Source organism: Mastacembelus armatus, chromosome 11, assembly GCF_900324485.2.
Source record: "Mastacembelus armatus chromosome 11, fMasArm1.2, whole genome shotgun sequence".
Lineage (NCBI taxonomy): Eukaryota > Metazoa > Chordata > Actinopteri > Synbranchiformes > Mastacembelidae > Mastacembelus > Mastacembelus armatus.
The window spans coordinates 15,656,713-15,680,642 of record NC_046643.1 but is presented as its reverse complement, the minus strand read 5'-3'; the positions used below and the strand labels follow the sequence as shown (position 1 = coordinate 15,680,642).

Sequence of the window (23,930 nt, the reverse complement as noted above, 5' to 3'; positions counted from 1 at the left end):
ATGTGAAAATGTGGCATTTCTGCATGCAGTTTTAGAAAACGCAGTATAGTAATACATTTGATTTTCTGAGTTACCGCAGTGCAAACAGCATCACTCCAGTAAAACAGTTCCCCCCCCCCCCTTTTTGGTGAGCAGTGCTCTGGGATGGAAGCTGTTTGTTTGATCTATTTTATTTTCACCTCCGTGCTCTTCTGAGAGATAAATCTCTGGCACGCTGCTGTAAACTAATGAAGAGTAAAGACAGCAGAGAGATAGTGTCTGACATGGCTGCCTCTGTGAGCAGAGGTCAGCTAACTGAAGAGACAAGAGTCACAGAGGGGAAGAGGAGGAGGCATAAAAATAAAGGAAGTGATTTGACATTAGTTGTAGCATGGAGAGAAACAAAAGGGATGAGTCTGCCTTTCTATAAAACTCAGTTAAACTTCAGGTTTAACTGAGGTTTTGGCAAAAAGTAAGTGCTCTGAAATATGTGGTTTTGGTTATGAAATTGTTAGGTTATGTCTCAACGTGTCCAGATGTGCTCATAGCCTAAGTTGTTCTATTTAATAAATGCAAGTTAAACATATTCCACAGTTTTGTTCCTTGCTATTTGTCAAACAAAAACATTCCTGTTATCTAGCTTCTCCATCCTGCATATTTTGTTTGTTTCTTTGCCAGGTATGAAAAATGATCCATATGATGCAACATGGCTGTAATTTTATTGTGTTCCTGTGGAAGCCTCTTGGGTTGAAGTGGTGAAATTTGCCAGACACAGAACCAGAACTTCTCCATCAGTAGAGAGCTAACAGCAGTAATAGTAGTAGAGCAGTGTTTCTCTAAAACACAGCCACATTTATGTGCAGAAAATGTTACATTTTGCAGATCTCTGAATTTTAGATAAAAGCTAGTTGTCAATGCTGTGCTTACACACATCATTTATAAGTTGCAAGTTGAATGTTTTCAACCAATAATATCAGAAATGTTTAGTTTTGGGTGCATTTAATGTTAGCTAACATTAACCAGGCTTCTTTCTTGACAGTCTATTGATTGTCATACATACGTCACCCTGCATGTTTTTTTTTTTTTAAAAATACATTACATCACATGGATGGTGGAAGGTTAAAATAAGTTAAATGTTTAACTACTTTCTAGCAAGCATTTATAACTGACAACAAGCACATTAGAGCATAATTTAATTAATTTTTCTAATTTTGCTCCTACTAAGACTTGGTTACAGTGTAAGAGGTGCCTATATAAGTGAGACACAATTTTTTTTGGTTTATCAGATGGCCGCAGCTCTGTAGTGCTCCTCTCTAGTTGCCAGCCAGTCAAAGAACCCTATAAACAAAAGGCTTTATTTTCTGTACAGTATTGAGCATTGAACCTGTCTTGTGGGGAAGAGATTTATTGGATTTGGGGAATAGAGCCCATGGGTTCCTGACTGAACATTTTTTATGAGATCATGTTTATGAGCACACTTCCATTGTTTCTATACCTTTACATTGTCACGCTCCTGTCATGCTTAAATTCCCACACAACTGTCTTTTTTCCCCTTTCTGTGTCACCCTCCCCCCCTCCCTCAGGCCTCCTCATCCTCTGGTCGGACCCGTAGCTTCTCCCTCCTCCCTCACCTAACCCCATCTTCATCCCCGGGTTCCCAGAGGCACCTTGGCCACACGGCCTCACCCAGCAACATCGTCACCATCACCCACCACAAATCTCCAGCTGCAGCTCGGCGGGCCAAGAGTCAGTACCCAGGACGGCTGCTGGAGGTCAAAGAGGTGGGTGTTGAAGGTAGTTTTAACCACTGGGCTCTTCACTTTACAGACTCGTGGGCAGATTTAATTTTGTTTTTTTTTTTTTGAGGTTGAAGTCTGAGGTTGCAAAGAAATGGAATAACCAACATAAATCTATAATTTGGTTTGGTTACACTTTGGGTCTTGTTTTCATAGTTTTGATCATTTCTGTCAGTTCTGGTAACATTATACTCACTAAATCTAATCCAGATGACAAATGATGGTTACTAAATTATAAAACTCTTCTACAGGATGCTTAGTACAGTATGTCATTTGAAATGCATATGAAGTTGTTTTCTAATTATTAATTGTGATTAAGGTGTGGATGCTGGATTTCTATTGCCTTGCCAAATTACCATATGTATTTAATAGATAGGATTGCAAAATGAAACCCGGATTGAAATAAACAGAATTCATCTATTAACAATACGTATCGGAGGAAAAAAAGCTTGTATTTCCTGGTCATTTGGCTCAAAGTCCAAAAACATGAGCCACAGAGCTGCACTGTATTATCTATGGTTGCTGTCTGCAGAGCCTTTGCACTGGTCTCCGGTGGGGGACTGGTGCAGTGAGTTCAGCAGATATTTCTGGCGTCCTGGCAGGTTTGACACTGACTGCATTCCCAGTCTTTAATGTAAGTTTAGCTTTGTTGGCATTTTTATGGTATATATCAATACTGAGTACAATGACCTATGACAGAGCGAAGAGTGTATGCTGTTGAATCAGGGCCATTATGATGGAGCGTATGCAGCAATCAACAAATGCAACATAATGTGGAAACGTGGCAGCCAGCTTGTCCATATGGAGCATTTAATGTTCCTTGTAATCCCTGAAGGTGTGGAGTAAAGCTTGCACATTTAAATATTTTTTTCTATTTTTGTAAAAGTTTAAATATACAGACCTGTGCCTCCTGAGTTAATTAGAAAATCTTTTCACTTGAAGTTTCCTATTAGTTTTTGACTTGGTATGATTTTCAAATCCTCATTAATTCTCTCCGCCTCAGTCACCAGACCTGTCAGTTTTAGTTACCAGTTTGCCCTCATCTGCTGCATCTTCATACACTCAACACAGTCACTCACTATTCTCCGCTTATCTCCAGAGAAGGTTGTTTTCCTCGTCTCTTCTTAATAGCCTGTCTGCAGCTAGTTTATGGTGATTAATTGCAAGAGTTTAGACTTGAAGCTGAGTTTGTGAAGTGAAAATGATAAAGACATGATTGAGACATGATTGTATGCCTCACTGGCAAACTATACAACCATTAGCGGAAGCAGTTTTGCTGCCACACAGTTGTTTGGAGATGAAATGTGCTTATTGGGTCATTGCCAGGCAGCTGTGCATCTGGCTGCTGAATTATGGAGATAACATGACTTTGCAGTTATGGAGGCAAACGCAACATGGACAAGTAGAAACAAGAGCCTTTCTAAACTGAAACTTTACTGATGTTAACTGTTGATACAGATGAGCAGAATAGAAACTGACAGGGAAGGTGTCATGTCTGCCATCATGGGAAATGTTTGATCCCCACATGATTCTTACAGACTTGTTTCTGTCCTTGTACTGTTGAGGTGCAAGTTGCTCAAGCACCAAAAACTTAGTTTAAAGCTGATGATGTTATTATGCATCTGATTTGTGCAGGACATTATTTTTAAAGACACTTTTCTTTAAGGCAAGAGTTTTAAAGCAAGGTTTCTCACCAAAACCTGCAACCCTGTTTGCATGCAGGTTTACTACAATGTAGTCCCCATCTTCCCTGCCTTTGTTGCCATTTGCCCCATTTTTTCGTACAGTACCACCAAGTGAAGTAATGTGAAATGATTTGCAGTGATGTGTTTTATAAAACACATGTGCACAAATGTTCTCATTCGTGGGTGTGAGACAAACCATCTTACACCTTTACTGGGTAAACTTTCTCTCTAATCGCTAATTGTTTCAGCACTATATTTCTTATATATATTTATTTTCCACCTTTAGTTTTTTACTAGCAGAAAGTTTGACCTTATTGCTAAAATGAAGTTTACAGGATACGAAGATCCTCACTCCAGATTAACAAGGCCAACTGTTAGTGCCCTTCTTAAATTTGGACAAAATAGCTTTGTGCGCTGTCTAGTACCCCACAGAAAAAAACACCACTTATCTACTAACCTGTCATGTACTGTAATTGAAACCTCACAGTAACATCCGAGCACCCTATATTATTGTTGTCTCATTTCTTTAAACAGTAGGGAGTAGACAATTAGCTTAACGAGTGTATTAAAAACTTGGCATTTACCTCTACTGTTCTTCTGCTTCCTCTGCTTGGCCCTCTGATGATACTCTTAGATCATCAATATTTCATGCAAAGCTCTTTTCTTACTTGCTCATTGAAGACCTGGCTGGCTTCTAGTTGGTAAATTCCCTATTCAGACATGCCACGCTGTGTTTCTGCCTCGTCTGGCTAAGAATATCTTGTCTAAGTGATTCACTCGATGACAGAAAGAGAGCAGCTACCGATCAGTGTGAGTGTAGAATCATTTCTCACCTCTCAGGAGCAGAATCTGTCTCCTCCAGCGAACCTGGGACAATTTGAGTAAATACAGAGCAGATGGCGTGAGCATTAAACAAAACAAACACTCCTCTGGTACTCGTGTTTCCTCCACAGACAGAGAGAACAAGGCCCCTGTGTGATTGGTGAATCATTTTCTTTTTGGTTTCACATTCCTTTGGACTGGAAGAATTGGGTTGCTGCCTCCTGTGGCCTGATTCACATCTGCTGTCACTTAGCTCCTCTCTTCATCTCTCCCCCTGTCCACTATTCCTCCACTCAAAGCCTCCACCCACCGCCTCTTCCTCCTCATGTTATTTGTTGTACTTCTTCCTTTATTCATAACAGCCCCATAAACCCCTCTGATGGGATTGAAGGAGTCTGTTTTGCACTGTGATTTACACACCTTACACAGACCAAGAAGCTGCTTCATGATGATTATTAGTGGATTTATTATCAAGCAGCAGTGTCAGGGATGATGTGTTGTATATCCCATTCATTTTCTGGCCACTATGGCTGATAATATTCATAAATACCAGTTTGCTACTTCCTGTAAAAACTCTCCTCCCTTTCACACGCATACATACGTACACCCTGCAACCTCGCTGCTTAACATGCACACAGCTTTGGTTCTTTTTTAGTCATGGAGGGAAAGTGGTCTTTGCACCTCACTGAATCTCTGCACGAGCTGCTTCCTCAGCTCTGCCCTTCTGTCCCACATGGACTTACTGAACCAACCTGAACTCAGCTGAGGATCCACCATTACATGACTGGTGTTTTCTAATAGTATTTATTCTATTAGCAATGAGGTTATTCCATCAACTCATTGCAATAACAATAAGTGGCAAAATCAGAACTTCAGTCTGTTTTAAACACTCAGCAGCTTTCAGTCATCTGCATCGTCTGATAGCACTAACTCAGCATTTCTTATTTTTGCCCTAAAACTCTCACTTTCTCAGGAACGCAGCAGTGTACGTATTGATGAGATCTTTTGTTGAATGGTCAGCCTGTTGTCACGCTGTCAGCTTACATCCATCTGTCCAACTATGCATGCAGCTGTCTGTGCACTGATTGTGATGGTGGGAGTCACACCACATAACCATCTCTCTGTCACAGCCAGTTGATGTGAACTCATCAATCGCCTCGACTGTCAGTGCAGCAGCACCACTGGGTGCTTACACTGCCATGTCAGAGCTGGATCACTGGGGTTGGGCTATTTCTGGAAGGCACAGGTCCTGGTGCCTCTTGAGAGAACAGATCTCACAATTCTGTACTTCCTTGTGGATGTGTGTGTGGTGTGTGTATATATTAGTTCCATTTATAAGTATGTAAAGTATAGTGTATTTATTTGTGTTGGAATATAAGGAAGAAGAGAATTATGAGATTTCATTTTTTTAATAGGCAATATTAGTATTGTGTGTTTCTGCGTGCATCGATTTGAATGACAGTGCTTCTAGCCCATGTGTATTCATGATCTTAACCTGCAAACAAGTTTACAATAAGGAGACTTAAGGCTGTGTGTATGTAAATGGTGTGTGTGTCCTTATTCGTTTAGGAGAGATGATACCTTATTTTATATTTGGCTTTTGCTCTTTCTGGCCACATAATCTTGGTGTCTCATTTTTAATTAGCCCTTTATCTTGTTTTAGTTTCTTTTATCCTCTTGGAATTGTGCCTGTGGTTGGCACACGTTTAATAACCCTGACCTCCAGAGGCGTTTTTCTGTTTTTCCATAGAAATGTCATGTTTTCCTTCCATCAGAAAAGGTGACGACATGTCACCAAGCACCATAAAACCTGGGGAGCTGTTTTTGGGTATGATATGGGTTTTTATTTAAGGTTGCATAGCAACACCATTGCTGTGTGTTTTGAATATATGATCTCATGCAGCAAAGATTGTTCAGATTTAATTAATCAGTTAGGTGAATAATAATACTTGTTAACCTCTTGCTAAAATGAAGAACTCCGTCTCATTATCATATTAAAAAGTCACTAAAGGGTTATATTCAGGCCCTTATGAGTGTATGAAATTATGTCCAACTACAGTCATGAGGGTTTAAGCTAAAAATCATGGAAAGCCTGTGCAAGTAAATGGTAGGTTGTGATTATACAAAGTGTGTTGTGAAAATATGTCAGCATGCGGCACAGCAAGAATCTATTTATAACAAGCACTGGAAACAAAAAATTGAGCTCCATCTGCCTGAGGTTTTGAACATCTGACCTCAGTAAATAGCTGAATAATTGTACAAGCTCGATGCGAAAAAAAAAAGTTCCTTTACATGATTTCCTATGCTACATAACACCACTGCAACAGCTTTCAGATCTAAAATAGCTTCATGCACAGAGACAGATGTGCTATTTAAGTGTGTGCGCTGTTTACGAAGCCATACAATATTGATGAATACATTTTCAGCCTGATAAACAACCCAGATTCATGGGCCCTGAGAGCAGATTATTACCTGGTAGTGTGAACCAACTTTGTCTTCTTCCTTTTGTGATACATTGAGACACTGGCAGGTGAGTCATACAGGAATAATTTACAGAGTAAGAAATGTTCTGTCCCTGTGGGAGCATGGGAGAAGATTTTTTGTTTGAAGAGTTTTTGCACTTTCTTTTTTGGCACTGTCGCCTTGGAGCAGATGGTTGCCTGGAGTCGAGACTGAGGTGACGGCAGTAGAATTAATGCTTGCTTGTATCACTTCCTACACACAAGTAAAACTGTATGAGATGGTGGAAGATTTAGTGTCAGAATCATATTTGTTGTGTTGATGAACTTCATCTGTTGATACAGTTTTGTCCTCTTGTAGTCATATGATTAATTCATGATGATTTGCCAACATTCACAGATATTGTATTCTGTTTTCCAAAATGTAAATGTACATTTGAAATACCCTGAATAACTAAAAACTGTTTAAAAACATAAATTATTTTATTTATATATATATATATATATATATATATATATATAAAAAAGATATTAATTGTTTAGCATCTTTTAATTGTTCAGCAAACAAATCTTAATCCTTCTTTTAAAGATTTCATGACACATCACAGTCTACCACATGACATTCTCTTAATCAGGTCTACAATTTATAATCCACTGGTATAAATAGATATTGAAGGATAACGCTGAAATATATTTTGTGTTTTCATATTATCAACAAATCCCATAAAAAGATTGAAACTGTGTTTGTCTGTCTGTCTAGTCTGAGCCATTGAACCACAAAACCCATGGGTTCTCGTGAAGGCATCAGTCTTTAAAAATAGGTCGGAGCGCTACACTTTCATCATCTAAATTGCCCAGCTAACATCTGGGCACTGTAGATTTTAGTAAACTTCACTCAAGCAGGAGTAAATGCTGCGTTTGTTGCAGATTATTTTCAGCTGCAGATCAGTGCACTTGTGTGTAGTGAGTATATGTGACAAGGCAGTGACTCAAAATAAACACAGTGCCCATATTCATCACACTGAAGGAGTATTAACTGAGTGGCTCGTTGTTTCTGGGCAACGATGATGATCTGTGCCACAAAGGAATAAAATACAATATGTAGTTGTTGTTTTTTGTATTGACATGGGATTAAGATTGCACATAAGAAAAATATACTACGAGCATTATTTTTAAATGCATGGAAATGTAAACAGGTTTATGTTTGAGGGTTTATTCTGCCAATGTACTGTGGGAGGTAAAAGTTTAATGTTGCACTTTGAAACACTGCATTTGAAATATTGTCAGCTAATATATTGTAGATCCATATCTATGCTGCTATTTGGTATCATATCATAGTGTTATAATATGTTATGTTACAGTAACTGATAACATATTTGAAAAAAATCCAAACTATACCTGAAGTGTCTCATTGATAATTTGAGTAATGGAGTTGTTTACTTTGTATTTTAATGCCATACATCATGGTTGTCCCCCAGGTGATATCCCAAGCAGAGGGCCAGCAGAAGAACCTGGTCCAGTCCATTGACTCTCTACCCACCAGAGGCCCTCTTTCCTGTCTGGACCAGGACCTGTTGCTGCTCAAAGCCACATCAGCCGCCACCCTGAGCTGCCTGGGAGAGTGCTTAAACATCCTCCAACAGACCCAGAGCCACAGCCAGGCGCCAGCTCCATCCCAAGCCTCACAGCCCTACCACGCCTCCCATGGAGCCCCGTCCGGTGAGTCCACACCGGGCCCTGTTCCAGTGCTGCTACTGGAGCCCCCGGCCCCTCCATCTCCTCCATCCCCTTTGTCTTTCCACTCCCCTCCTCCAGAGCCTAGCACCAGTGGCAAGGGCCAGCTGGGGCAGCTGGACTGTAGCTCTTGTCCGTGCTTGATGAGTACCATGAACTTCAGTGTTTGCAGTAAATGTTGCTGAGTGCTGCATTTGTGTGTAAAATTGTTTTATTTTGTTCCATTCTTGTTTTTCAAGGTGTGTAGCTATTGGTGTTATATGCTGTTTTCCATTCATTATTGTCTCTTCAATGTCGTCAGCTGCATTATAATGCCAATAGATCCTCACAATGATAGTGCCAAATACAAGCATAAATGTGAAGCGTGTACGAACTTAAATTTACCGTCAGTATTGTTTACAGAATCCTTGAAAGCATTTTGACTGTCTCGCTACATGCATGTAAGAAAAAAAGTCAGGGTTTATGTGTGAATGAGAAAACCTAATTATAATGACGAATTCTATGCACTTCTAAATCTTCTCAAAGGATTAAGTCTTTGCCAATGGAATCCACGCTGGTGCCTAAAATGTCAGACCTCTGCCGTGTTTAGTCCTCTCTGTGCCCACTATGGATCCAATAAAGTTATTTTGATTTAAACCATTTGAAGCCTGAGGGTGGTTCTATTGGCATAACATCAAGATTTTAGTTTCTAAAGGTTGTGACGCCAAATACAGATTTTAAGTATTAAGATCATTTTAATCCATCCAATATTTTTGACTAATCATATTTTCCCAAATGCAAAAGAATTTCTGATCCAATCCAATTTCTTTACCAATTCCCAGATGCTATTGAGCAACAGCACCATAAACGTTTTCTCCAGAAAACAGATGTGGACCTGATTTAAAGTGATGGTCCACAGAAAAATCTATTGCAAAACTTCACTTCTTGTAGCCTTAAAAGGTGGCTCTGAATATTTTTTTTGTTTTATTTGTAAAAGAAGACGGCAATACTTAATGTGGATTCACAGCAGTTACAGTGCATCCCAATGGTCACCCGTAAGTTCAGGCACACAAAGTTGTGTACTTCGATCACATAACATCTGCTGACAAAACATCTCATCTCAAGATCCATTTGTAAGCTATTGTGGATTCTCAGGTTCATTCAAAAGAGGAGAACCTGGTAAGAATAAAAGACGTGATGGAACACCTGCAGCTCTTTAAGATCCCTGAAGAAAAGCTGGAGGAAGCTGGTAGGGAGAAAGATCTTATGGGCAATAGCCGAACCTGTTACTTCCTTGATCCAAGCACTGATAAGGTGCGGGAAATGGTAACTGCTTTGAATTTACATTGATGACAGCTGTTGTCAAATATCAAGTTAAACAATTTGCAGAACCATCCTTTAAGCTCTTCAGATGCATGTTTTTAGTGGTTTATAGTATTACTGTGAAGACGTTGAGGTCCACCTTTACCTTGTGACTTTGGCAAAGTCTTCTGGGGTCTGAGTTTGTTGGGGGCTAGAACCCATCCTGAATCTTCCAGTCCTCACAGCGTGTTGGTCTTCTTTTTGCACCAGCAGTCACCCTGCCCTGTACCTGTGCATCAAACAGGGGGTGGTGTGGAGTGGGACCACCGGGCCGCAAGTACAAACCTCTTTCCTTCCGCTGCCTGGCTAATAAATCCTGTGGGGGTCCAGCTGCGCCTCGCTTTCGGCATGTACCGTCCACTTCTCAGTGAGGATTTTTTTGTTAGGATTCCTGGCATTGCCAAGTGACAGATTGCGTGGCTCACTGGCATGAGCAGCTGATAAAGGGAGTGACTGGCTGGTGTTGGTTGGTCGGATGGTTTTGTTGCGGCCGCACAGGCGAGCTTTGCCACTGCATGGGCAAGATAATTCCTTGGTAGGGAGCTGAGCATGAGGTTGGACTGAGTTTGGCTGGCACGTTGGTCCGTCCGGGCTCCTTTTAGCACAAAACCAGAGCAGCTGGTTGGAGTCAAATCTTGGAATGGCAAAGAGAGTCTAGGAACATGAAGGATCTTTGTAAACTTTCCCCAAAAACCTGCCAGTCACAAACCAGGCAGCATATAATCAGCTGATATCACAGAGGATCTTTCTACTGCTCGCTGTGGCTCTGTTGATTCTCCCCTTCACTCCCCTGTGTTACTGCCATAAAGAGCTTGAAGCCTGACTTTCTGTCTCTTTCACCCACACCTGCAAAACATTTTCCTTTAGGGGAATGAATATCCATAAAGGAAATCTACTTTGCACACTAATCCCCTTTACAGATTAACATTAGGAATTAAAAAAGCAGACTGATTCATAAAAATGAAGTTGAGAGGTGAATGGCATGCGTTAAAGAGCAACTAAAATGCACAGGAGGAACATGTAGGGGGAAGATTTCGATATGAAAACATCACAATCTGAACCGATGTCACAGCTCAGAAGTCAAATGTAAAGCCATTGGAAACATCTATTGCATGAATATTTCTCTTCATCATGTGATCTGCAACAGGCTTTTAATTTATCTGCATGCTTTTGTCCAATGGCCAGGACACCCTCCCCATCCTGCACACTAAGCATTTCTGCTTCTGGTGCTTGTGACATCTCAGAGAAAGTTCATGTGTCTGTCATAAATTGTGAATAACCATTATTACCAGCATAAACACAAGAGCTGTTTCCAGAAATATTTCCCATATAATTCTACCTTGAAATGAACTTATTGAAACTCATTAGCTTTTAAATGTCTTGAAACTAACCTTTTCAAAAAACACTAGAAGGAAATGAGTGTTTACTGTATTTACTCTGGTGTGTACTATGTGAGCAGAGCCAGTTTACAGCAGGGCATTGGCGGGGGTTCGCTAACATTTTCTCACATTCCTGTCAGTCAAACTGTCAGTTGACTAAAGCAGAGCCCTGGCCTGAGGGCTATGGCAGCACATTTTGTCGAAACAGATTTGCCTCGGGCTCACCAGCATGCAGACCTGTGTCAGCACAGCTTGCTTTTCACTAATGGATATCAAAGAATGGCCTCTTGGTGCATTAGACTTTTAACCCAATTTGAGGGTTGGAACTGGAGATGAGATGGGCCTCTCATGCTGCTCCCTTGAAGTGCTTTGAAATGGGATCTTCTACTCTGATCTACATAAGATGCTTTTCATCAGGAAATGTGCGGCTTGATTGTAGGTCTTTTTGAGTCACCATTGCACATGACTTTAAAAAAGTTTTGAGTGTCTGTTTCTGCAGGACACATTGATTTGATGTTCTCGAAGCTTTAGGTTGTAATGCTGTGAATGAAATATCCTGGGAAGAGGCTTTTAGTCAGTATTGTGATTGTTTTTTTTAAGAAGTGCACTTTTCCTGGCACAAGTCGTTGTGGTTTTGGAGGCTTTTCATTTAATGTTAATTGATGTTAAACAAACAGCAGAATGTTATGAAATTCATCTTTCACAATGCAATGCCGGTCAAAGTTTAGAAGTAACACTGAACTATTCTCTAGTCTAATTAGACATGTCTCATGCCTGGCACCTTTTTCTCGTTTTTAGCAACATACTGTATAACTCAGCTTGTGTAGCTGCTTATTGATTTACAGTCAGTTTCTTATGGAATGGCAGAAAATCTGGCATAGATATTGTGGTTCTCAGATAATGAATCCTAATGATTTTGGTGATTCTCTGACTTTTACTCTAGTGCCACCATGATATTGGTGTTGATGAGTTTGAGTAAAAGGGTTGGTGCTTGAAACATGTTGCATTGATTGCTATACCTTAAAATTAGGTGGTCAATGTGATTAACATTATACCTGAGTAACAAGAGTGTTTTAATGTGTCAAGAGGAAAAGCTTCAAAAATACATAATGTAACATAAAAAACAGCAATAGGAGTCCATCCCTTGTAGGTAAAAAAACACTAGCCACTGAGTACGTTCAGATTATGTATTGATATTCAAATGCTTATACAAGTGCTATAACTGCTTTGCAGTTGTTTCAAGGCTCAGTTACAGTATAAAGCAGTGGATCTGGATTACATATATTTCTGCAGTTTGTTTGTAGCCTAGAGTCAAAATGAATTATCATTCCAGTCACTGACCTGATACAGCATAATACTTTATAACCGGACAGGATATAACACATAAGCACATCAGAGTTTCCTGGTGTCAAGCCTCAGTCAATCACACAACCTTAGTTCACTACCATTTGGAGGAACCTTAATATTTGATTTCAGAAATAAACAGGATATAGAGATTTCCTCCTAGTCCCTCTTTGATTCCTCTTACCAATTTCATCCAATCAATAATCAAGCAATAATACTCACTTTTAAACAGCTCAGTATCATGTAATAATAAATTCCATGTGATAAGTCATACTGTATAATAGGATATGTAATAATACCAAAGTAATCCTCCCTCACTTCACTGCCTTGTTATTTTTCAGATGGTGCTCCTGTGTGGACTGTACCAAAGTCGCCCTCAGGGGAGCAGTTGAAGAACGGAGGCCTGACTCCTCTACGATCAGCCGAGCCCTCCCCGGCCCTCAGGAAAAGGAGTCTGTCCCATGGTGCTGAGGTGAGAAACATTAAATCATGTTTTCAATTATCACCTCTGTTTTCTGTCTCACTTTTCTTTTCAGCTGTTGGAACTGCATTTTTGGAAGTGTCTCTAACAGGTTTCTGTACAGACGTTGGGTAGATGGTCGCACTCTGCATTGATTCATTGCAACTACATGCTATGATGTGTTTTAGGATACATGAAATGTGCATTAGCTTTTTTGCAGTTTTGCCTTTATTTGATAGCAACAGTGTAGTAAGAGACAGGGAACATGAGACAGAGAAGAGTGGTGTATGTAGTGAAGGTTACGGGCTGGAATTGAAACAGGGACATGGTATTTATATGTCTTGGTCTACCAGGACACCCCTGACAGCAATCACTCAAACTGTTGAATTTTCCTCGTTTCCAAATCCTAGCCCTGGTATCAAGCCTTCTGATGGTTTTACAAAATGATGCATGTCATGCAGGTTTTACTACATTTTTCACAAGTACATTTTTAGATTAATTTTCACAGACTTGAATGTTACCAAAAGTGTTAAAACACTCCTCTCTTGTTACAAAGAATGATCCTGCTTCTAAAACAAGATAAACCATTTAAAATATGTTAGAATATGTAAAAATGTCATTGTCACAAAGCTGAAACTGTACACTTGGAGGTATAAGAAAGGTTGTTAGCAAGTATTTCATATTGGGTGATGTGGTGCATCAGTGAGAATTTGTTTCATTCTCTTGCATTTGCCCTTGATGCCCAGCAAGGAAAGCACTCATTGCTTCTGAAAGTTTTAACAGAGCTGCTGTCAAATAAGTGGGTCACATAATTTAGAGCTGGAACAGACATTCATCCCTAGAGGGGGCTTCGTGAATTCATGCCTGCTGCAGCTACAGAAAGGGGCTGTCCAACTGTCTGGACCATCCTGTATCAGTGACAGGAAGGAGTCCAGGGTACACTGACGTAAATGTGCATCACTCGGTTGGAGAGAAATGGTTGGGTGAAAAGTGTGAGGATCACAGAGACTTTCACTGGGGACTTTCATACCAGTCTTTCTAAGACATGCTTTAAGCATGCATCTTAATTTTGGTAATTGCTGACTAACACCATAAAGACATAATACTGTTAAAAAGCATTTCATCTTTTCATGTCTAGCATTTTGCTTTTTGATTTTTGTTGGTTTTGTGTGTTTTCCTGCTTCCTTAGAAACCTCAGAAACACAGTGTAGGTGTTTGGAGCTGACATCAAAGCTCTCTAAGCTACAGATACAGTGGGTCTTGCTCTAATAGCTGAAAAATATTCAGCCATCTAAAACATCTGCTATAAGAATTTTATTTTCAGTGTCTTATAATCAAACAGCTGGAGTCTTTATCTATACTCACCCATTCTGCAATAACCATGTCTCTCTTATTGCTTCTCTCCTGACAATATTATCTAGGAATTTTTTTCTTTTTTTTTCATCGTATGAAAGTCACATTTTAAGTAGATGTAATATAAATCATTATGGTCTTGAATAACATTGATCAAGAGCAGCTTTAAATTTCCATATTAATGACATCACAGTAATGTATTACTAAACATATAAATCCAGAAGTTGAAAATATAAGCTACAGTAGTAACAGTTTGCCCAGCAGCAATTTAACAGTTATCTAAAATGTTAGGTTGCAGTATATTGGCTACCCATTAGGCCCAAATGACATATTAGCACTGGACCAGTAAGGAAATTAAGAGGGTGGATGAAAGATGCTTCTCAGTATCTGCTTAGTCTAGGGCTGCACCTAATGATTATTTCGTTTTTTCATTATTTTCTTGATTCATTATTTTATCTGGAAAACGTCAGAAAATTTGTGAAGAATGCCTGTTGTAGTTATCTAGAGGCCAAGACAACCTCTTTGAATTGTTTGATTTGTTGGACCAATTGTCGAAAACCAAAAAATAGTCTCCATTTGTCTTCTACAGTATAACAAAGGTCTTCTACAGTATAACAAAGGTCTTCTACAGTATAACAAAGAGCAGCTCCCTACAAGTCAGTGTTTGTGCCCGTTTGCCTTTAAAAACACCAAAAAAAAAAAAAAAAAAAATAGTTGTAGATGTCCTGTTAGTGAACTCAGGGATTGATCAAATAATCCTTTCAGCTTCAAGTTGTTCACAGATCTGACAAAATGTAACAGATGAAGCCGAAATGTTTAAATAAAACCAACTGGTGGTGTCATAGCAGTAACAGGCTGTTCATTTGAGCTGTTGCATAGGTCACATTACTGTAACACCTCTGACACATGAATCACAGTGATGCTTCATTGTGTCATCCTATTATTCAAACATAACAGAATAACGGAAACCTGAGCTGTGAAAAACAAGATGAAGATTAATGGGCCGAGTGGCAGCGTTTACTGCCATACCGGCTCATAATAATAGCCTCTTTGTCAAATGTTAGACTTGTGTCAGTACTTGTCATAAATCTATGTCGTTAAATACACTGGGAACAGCCTGTTACACGCTTGTGACAGACAGTCATTTAAATCTAACCTCAACACAAAGTACAGTACAGGAGGCAGTGAGGGACATTTTCCTCTTTATGTGCACAGTGAATCAGTTCCCTGGCTTTACACCACAAAGGACTTGACTGTGCTCACAGGGCTTGAATGTAGAGACCAAGAGATGTAATCTGTCATATTAATGATCATTTTCTATTGACATTGAGTGTAAAATGGGTATTATGGCATTGCAATGTCTACCCATTTGCAGTTAATCGTCAAGCTGTTCAACATACTTTTACGGTGCATAATTAAGAGCAACCGGGGGGGGGGGGGCAGCTCGTAATGGTGATTTGGCACCTTTAAGATATTGTAGAGTTTTATGGCAGTAGTGATTCAGGGGTCTCAGCCAACCATCTGAACTGACATTCGTGCCTCTGTTGTATGTTTCTGCCAACTTAAGTCTAATATTAAGATACTATGCTCCACTAATGGGCACAGCCAAACTGTCATTTCATGTGGGAAATAAATTATAGACATTGAGGAAATTATAAATGACCTTGTTGGACTCACAGTTCTAAAGAAAAACATCTGACCTCTTCTGCATGAATTGGTCATAAAATGCGATTTGATTCTCAGTGAGCACAAGTATAGGCAAACACGATTTGCCAATGCTAATAACGTACAATCTACACAACAACTCTAGTAGAAGATTCATATTAAAAACTCAGTGTGAAAAAATCTTCTTTGGCAATAACCTCAAACAAGCTTTTTTTTGTAGCTGTGGATCTTAGAGGCTTCTTGTGAGTGCATATGATTTTGCAGTGGCAAATTTAAATTTAGACCTTTTTTGAAAACCGCACCCATGTCAGTGCTCTGTAATATTTCTCCTTGTGCCTCGCAGCTTTAGCCAGATTTCATTAGCACCTTCAAAGATGCTTTAGCTGCCGTTTGAAGAAGAAGGGCAGAGAGACGGAGGAGATACGGTGCAGAATGCCTGGGCCCGTTAGCCCAGCTTGACACTGACATTTCTTCATCTTTTAATGAGATTCAGCAGCATCATCCAGCTGATTACTCTCTGTGCAGTCAGAGTGATTGAAGCTTTGTCTTGGCATAAATGAGATGGGAAGGTTGAGGAAGGTAAAAGCTTTCTTGAGTTTGTTGTCTTAACTTATTTCACCAAGGTGATGTTTAAATAATGAAGAGATTGGTTGTTCTCTTGGGTGAGCATGTCTGATGTATTTGACATAGGAAAGGCTGATCTGGTGAGGTGGTTATTTTGCCATCTTGTGGTAGTGTAAAACAATGCAGAGATGCAAAATGTCTTGTCGCTGTCAGGAGATTTTAATGAAGACCACTTCAAAGGTGGCATTTTAATCTTTTTTCTTAGCGTGCTGTTAACGTGGGAACAGGAGAACGTATTTGCATTATTAATGGTTTTAATGAAACCTTCTTGAATAGCTTCAATTTCAGTATTTCTTGCCTCTGTGCCAGTGAAACTCAAGGTCAGTTCTTGATCTAATCTTCAATTTATATTTCTGGTTGTTTGCCAGTTTACCCATTTTCCTGAATTACTGTGAGTAGTCTTTAGAGCAAGGAACAACAATACACGAACCTGAATAATAAAGGTTTGCTGTTTGAATTACATATGTAGCAGCACAGGGCCGTTTGATATTCTGTCCTAGTATGGAGCCAACCAGAGTAAGCATGGGGCTGGAGCGTGACTGTGGGAAAAATGAGGCAAAGTTGCTGGTGCTTGCAAAAATCAGGTGGGTTTATGCATTTGGAACAGCTCCAGTGTGCTCCCCAGCCACATATTAGACCTGTCCACAGTAATGCTACAGATATAAGCTGCTGCTAAAGAACAGAGAGCTAATGATAGCCCTTCAGTCGGTTCTGTAAAGGCACAGTAAGAGAGGAAATCTTTCTTCAGGAGTGGCTCTTGGTTGACTGCACTCTAATATTGTTTTGATTTTGTTTTTTGCATTCTGATTTTATTTCCCCCTCATCTGCAAATAGTGCATCAATCAGATCTATTTAAAAAGCGAGAAATCATATAAGCAGAAACAAAAGAAAACCTTGTGACAAAAGTTTTAGTCCATTCAAGTTTGTTTATAAAAGTCACAAGTTTGCCTCTAAGGATTTCAGTCTGTACAGCACATGATGCGTCTTTCTTTAGATCCTTGATTTGAACCAGGGAAAAACAAGAAACTGCAAAAAGAGCAATAGAAGAAGGATCCCTCAATCAGAAGCAACAGACATAGTAGACAAAGTAGACAGAAATAACACAGAAACACAATAATTTAATAGTTTCAGAAGAGAATTTATTTATGCACTTTCTGCGTTTCACAGCTAAAATCCTCCCTTTTCCTTCTCTGAGTTAGTTTCAGCTTTATTCCAGCAGAGGGCAGCAAAGTCCTCTGCTTGAACGTGTGTGTGATTCAGTGCATTTGCCTGCTGCACTAGCAGAGAGGGCGATATGCATGTACACAAGATGAATCATAATGTTTAAATTGTGTCTAATAAGCTTGTAACTGTTTAGGTTTGGTCAACCTGCAACATGCTAAGGAATAACAGAGCAAATGCAAAAGATTTTCATATCCAGACTTCCTCACTCCGTGGTGGTGCATTAACGTTTCCTGAATTTTATTAATAGACATAAAGGTCCTGTCAGTTCCACTGTCAATAAAAGGCAAATAATGAGCAGCATGTTGTCAGCTCATGTTCAGTTTATTCAGCCCATGAGTGACTCTGCTCTGTAATCCATTCTTTATTGAGCTCCAGTTTTAGTTTAGATTGGATATGACACCTGTCCATTAGAAGCTGCGTCCTCCTTTGTCTCGTAATATAATCTTAATAGACTTCACATCCTTCATTTTTTAAACTACAACCCCTTCACATGAACGTAGTGCAATTGCTTTACTTGCTTGTTAGCATTTTAACCACTGCATGTACATTTAGTTTGAATTGCTGTGTTGAGGTTTAGTTGTTCTGTCGCTGCTGCTCTGATCTCAGTTTTTGTTTTTCCTCAGGCTTTGTATCATATAAAGAACAATCATTCACAGAGGATCAAATAGTATAGATGGTTTTTAAACCCTAAAAAATACACTAACCTGTGTCTGTTGTGGCTTTTACCACAAACTGTTCTTTACCCTGTTAAAAATCCACCCTTCTACTTAATTGAAAAATCCAGAATTTATAAATATGCATTATCTTTCATTTCAAATTTAGAAACTAAAGTTTAATCCTGTAGTTTGTTAGAGATTAACAGTACTGTCTTCTTGCTTTGTGCTTAGTGTCTCATATGCATGTGGTCATATTGTTTTACAGTTCGGCCCCTTTAACTTGACAGGGGCTCTTGATGACTCACCCTCAAGTTTAACAGTGTGCAGTTACTTTTATGTTTGACTAAGCACGTGTGTGTCCTTGTGTGAATGAGTACCTAAGCAATGTGTCGGCACCGGCCGCACTTCATACCCTCTCATTAGATGCTGTGCTGATGTAGCTGCTCATTATAATGTATACACGAATCATCAAAACTCAACATCTCAGCCCTGCTTGTTTCTTTTTCTTTTTTTGAAGAAGAAGTGGTAGAGATGTGAGAGGTCTGATTGTGGCTCAGTGTTGACTTGTTTTCTCAATCATCACTATTCAAGTGATGCTTTCCTCAGCTTGTGCTTTATTTGTGGCAGTTTTATGTGTCGATGGTTCCTCTGGGCAGGCCCCCACCTTCTTTGTTTAAGCATTGTATCTCCTGTTTTTGGTCATGTCACTGCTTCAATCACCTGTCATGTTTGTTTTTTTTTTTTTCTTCTAGTTACAGTATAGAGAGATATTCCTGTGATTCTGCAGTTCTGCAATATATAAAACCTAGTATATCCCAAGTGTTGTGTCATTTAAACATGTCCTAATTTGTCACTAACCAGTAAACATAGTCTGTCCAGACATCTATTACCATTGAAGTACATTTAAAGCTGTCAAACTTTACATTAAGCAGCAAAAGAAACCTGAATCTATAGGTAAATTACAAACAGGAAGCAAACTGGAGACATGTAGAAGCTGTAATTTAAAAACTTTTTTCATTTTATCCCTGGAGAAAGAGGAATACTGGTTAGTAGTTAGTTAGCTCGCTGATTGTTGGAATAAATGTTAAAGAGAGGAGGAGGTGTTTTAAAGTGTTTTGAAGACGTTATGATTGTTAGTACCACAGATCCAGACTTAGCTGCCTGAGGGTTAACTGAGAATGATGTGAAACAAAACACATTCTCCAAAAACTGTTTTGGGAAAGATTTAAAAGTCTGAAAGTAGGATCAGGATCATGGCTGCAACCTGAACGTAATCGTTTGCTGTGCGGAAAAAACGGAGGATGTTCTTCAGGGACAAAAAGATTTGTGATAATTCAGTTGAGTTATTGACTGATCAGTCATTTGAAAGATCATTTTGCTAATTAAAACAAAATACAGTTCAAGCCTCTTTACATATATCAGTCTGATCATTGTCATCAGTTTGTGCATGCAGTTCCTGCAGTGACAGACTTGTTTACTTAATAGTGGTATGATTTAAACATCCATTTACTCGTAATTACATTTTGAATTTGAAACACAAATAAAATGCATTCATCATTTTTTTATTCCTTCTTCTGCTGATGCTTCATGTAAATACCACAGCAGGAAAGACACCTGACAGATTAACATATAGAGAGAACACTACACTTGCAGAGTGGTGATAACTATTATTACTGTTATCGTTCTTGTTTTACTCTTGACTGTACACAGAGTAGCACAAGGAAGAGAAACAAACTTCAGATGCAGAGCAAGGACACGTCTCTGAGAGATGGATTTCATACCAACAGGTTCAGGAGTTTAGACTCATACACAAACTCTCAGAAGGGGGATTGACGAAGAAATAAGAGAAGATGGAAGTGATGATAAGGGATAAAGAGGCTGGCTGGCAAAGGAGGACAAGCCCTCGAAGTTTATCCTCTTCAAACCGAGAAGGAATAGGAGGCTTTGAAGTAGGAGCATGAGCAGACTTGCCCTCTCTCTCTCCCTTGTCGCTTTGCGAGGGGGAGAAATATAGAGAGTGCCTGAATGTACAACAAAAACAAAGTGAGAAAAAAGAGAATCGAAGGAGGGGGAAGCCATGTGAATGAATGAGGAGTGAGATGATGAAACAGAATAGCGCCATAGTGCATGAGGAGATGAGGGAAGGAAGGGTGAATGAAAGAAACAATGACAGCGATGACAGTGCGAGGGCGGAGGAAGAAAGACGTATGAATCAAACAGAAGACTGGAGTCGATTAAAAAAGAAGACTGACAGGCCGGAATGAGTTTAAAGATGAAGGTAGTTACAGAAACGAAGGAAGAGTTTGAGCTAGGAGACAGAAAGAAGTAGAAAGCAAAACATTTGTTCCTGAAAAAGAGAGTTTGACTAGTGGTAATTAAGCAAGCTGATTGTACACACCCCTATCACATGTACCAGACACAATCAGGAAAGGTGGAGGAAGAGTGGAGGTGTAGAAGGAGCAATAAGGGCAGGGAAACATGTCAGAGGAGGACAGGAGCAGTGGTGAATGTAGAAATGTTTACATGGGGTGGCAAACGACGACAGTACACTCGGGCCCTTATACAGTAAAAATACAATCCTACTTCTATAAGTAAATGGAATCCACAGGAAAACAGACTAGTTTTAAGTGTGGATGTTATTTATATTTACTGATCTTTTCTTTTTTGTTTTATTGCTTAACTGTTTTCTATTTCTATGCGGGTGGGGGGAGCAAACCCAACAGTTGCACTGGCTGTGCCCCCCACCCACACCTTAACCCTATGTAGAGCCGCCTTGGGCAGGAAGGACTTGGTGGTGATAAGCAAATGGAAGAGCAGGATGAGGTAAAACTGGAAAGAGATGGAGGAGGGAAACATGGCACAGGGATGATGGGAGGGTGTAGATGGAAACGTCACTGGGACTTTCCCTGAGCTTCTTTTTCCCTCCTCCCTGTTTTTCAGAGTGGGTGGTGGGCAGAGAGGAGAGACGCTCTTGTACTGCAGCTCACCACCTTAACTCAGTCACAGTCTCTAAGAAGATCCAGGACTCCTTTAAGAGGGCTGTTCATTCAGTCGGTAAATTCAGATGAGGAAGAAGGGTGTTTATTTTCTTTGCTGTGCTTCTCAGAGCTCTAAACTCCCCACAGGACATAGATTTCGGCAGGTTTTCCACTGAGAGTGTGTGCCTTCTTAATTGGATTTTACACCGACTCGAGTATTGTGCAGCGTCGTCCTGTTTGATGAGTGAGGAGCTGTAACTTCGCTCATTTTGCTGGATTGTAGTGTTGGTGGCTTTTTCCTGTCATTCCACTGTTTTCCCTTTTTGGAGATGAGATCCAGTTTTATGCAGGTCAAGCCTGTAGCTACACAACAATGCAGGGTGAGTGTTTACAAACTCAGATTAGTGTTTCTGCACACTCTTGCGTTGGTGTACAGCTTGTCAGTGCATCTGTTTTGGATATGGACTGATTAGTGTAGTTGCAGCCTCAGGGTGCACTGCTGCATTTTTGTAATAAACATCACCGATCTGAAACGGGGAGCAGAGTTTTCCTCCAATACCAGGGCTATTTGTTGACTTCATAAATTATAGAACAGACTAGCCACTGGGGCTGATTGTAGGGTAAACATTCTCAGCATCTTTAAAAGTTACTGAAATTGTTTTTGAAATGGAAAAAGCTACCAAACCTCTTCCCTCTGTCATGGATGCTGTGTCTGAGAGATGTGCGTAATTGCTTTATTAATAGTTAATATCGATCAATAAAAACTTCTTTTGGTTTGCCAGGTTTAAAGAAATCTGGTGTTTGTCCTTTTTAGTCAGAAATAATATATTTGCAAATGCAGTGGTGACATATAACTACTGCATTTCTTTATGTGCTTTACTTACATTTTGAAGTACTTGTGCTTTGGCTGGTTATTTTCATTTTACACTGTACTTTTTACTCCGATATACTGGTCAGTTATTAGATCATTTTAAGTTACTTTGCAGATATTGCGAAATATACATCATTGCATCATCAAATATAATTCATATATATTAAACTGTATACTGTATGAACTGGGCCAATCTAGAGTATAGGTAGGTTTTTGAATAATGGACTTTTACTGGTAAAAATATTTTGGTATTGCTACTTTTATTTAAATTTAAAAAAAAATCTGGAATCTAGATTGATATTGGTTCAATTAAGTGGTCAGCTATTAGCTGTGTACTTTGTTGTGTAATGTATTTGTACTCTTTATATGAGAAGGCATGAAACTTTTTGTCTTGTCGATACACACTTCCCATCTTCATACTCATGTTTTTATAGTACTAGCAGGTTTTGAAAGGTAAACATAGTGTTAAGGTCCAGGAGCAGAGCAGTGGGTAATAGAAGCTATAAAATGTGACAGAGAGGGAAGTTGATGATTCTGAGAGACATATTTGATGCACAATGCAGAAAAAAAAAAAAAAAAAGTCACATTGCAATGAATAACTTTATTGGAAAACAATCACTCTCTCCTTCCCCTCATAAATACAAACACTCTGGACAAGCGAAACTGCATTAAACAGCCTTAGCTAATGACAACAACTAACCTCATGTGAGGCTCTGACCTCTTCAGTGGTAATTTCCCATTGCTGTCAAGAGCCTCTTTAATTAGTTAGAACCACTGGAATGATAACAGACCTCCCACTACCTCCCCCTCTTTCCTTTTTCACTTCTATAAATATTCTCCTTTGAGAACCAGCCAGCTCCTCCTTTCTTGTGTGCTCAAGCAAGTTTCCTTATGAATGTCTGTGTTTGTGCCTTTTGTACAAAATTTTTTGGTGCAGAGAATGTGTACCTAGGGCGTGTGTGTGTGCAATAATGGATGTGTGGAGCTTTTGGCATGCATACATGGAATGAAATATTCAGGTGATATGCAGGCACTCTGGTCCTGGAAATCTCTTTTTCTTCAGCATTTCTCTTCTCTCTGCTGGATCCCCATATGTGGTTATATGCAGAATTCCTGTGCAATGGTTTCTCTAAAATGCTCTGTAAGTTGAAAAGGGACACATATGTATCTCTGATTGTCATTACACAAAGGCACAGATAGACATGGAGGATAAAGAGCAGTGGAGCGGAGTGGAAGTACAGAGAGTTGTTGCCCACAGGCTCCAGAGCACTTTCTGCATTATACATCAGCCTCTTTCTTGTTCCTTTTTTTTTCTTCTTCCTTCCTGCCCTGAGTTACTGCAGGAGATATCAAAGGCATCAGCTCTTCTTTAACCTTTACTGGATCCATTTCCAGTTGAATGCTGGAACACAAACTAATGACAACGTCTTTCCACTTTGACCAGTGCAGGTGTTGTGTAAGTCAATGCTAAGGGCTCTCAGAAGCAAACAAGAGGCGCTCAGTCCACTCAAAGTAATGCTGTGCTCTTATTGCCCTACGAAATACTGAAAGGTGGGATGA

At 39.6% G+C, this 23,930-nt stretch overlaps 1 protein-coding gene across 2 annotated transcripts in view; it reads left to right on the top strand.

Annotated features, from left to right (window-relative positions):
• Positions 1–23,930, top strand: part of osbpl10a (oxysterol binding protein-like 10a) — a 54,885-nt gene that overhangs the window by 20,720 nt on the left and 10,235 nt on the right. For both annotated transcript variants that reach the window (XM_026300052.2, XM_026300051.2), the window contains 3 exons: positions 1,563–1,760; positions 8,220–8,460; positions 12,881–13,011. In XM_026300052.2, coding sequence (XP_026155837.1) covers positions 1,563–1,760; positions 8,220–8,460; positions 12,881–13,011 — 570 coding nt within the window. The remainder of the gene's footprint in view (positions 1–1,562; positions 1,761–8,219; positions 8,461–12,880; positions 13,012–23,930) is intronic.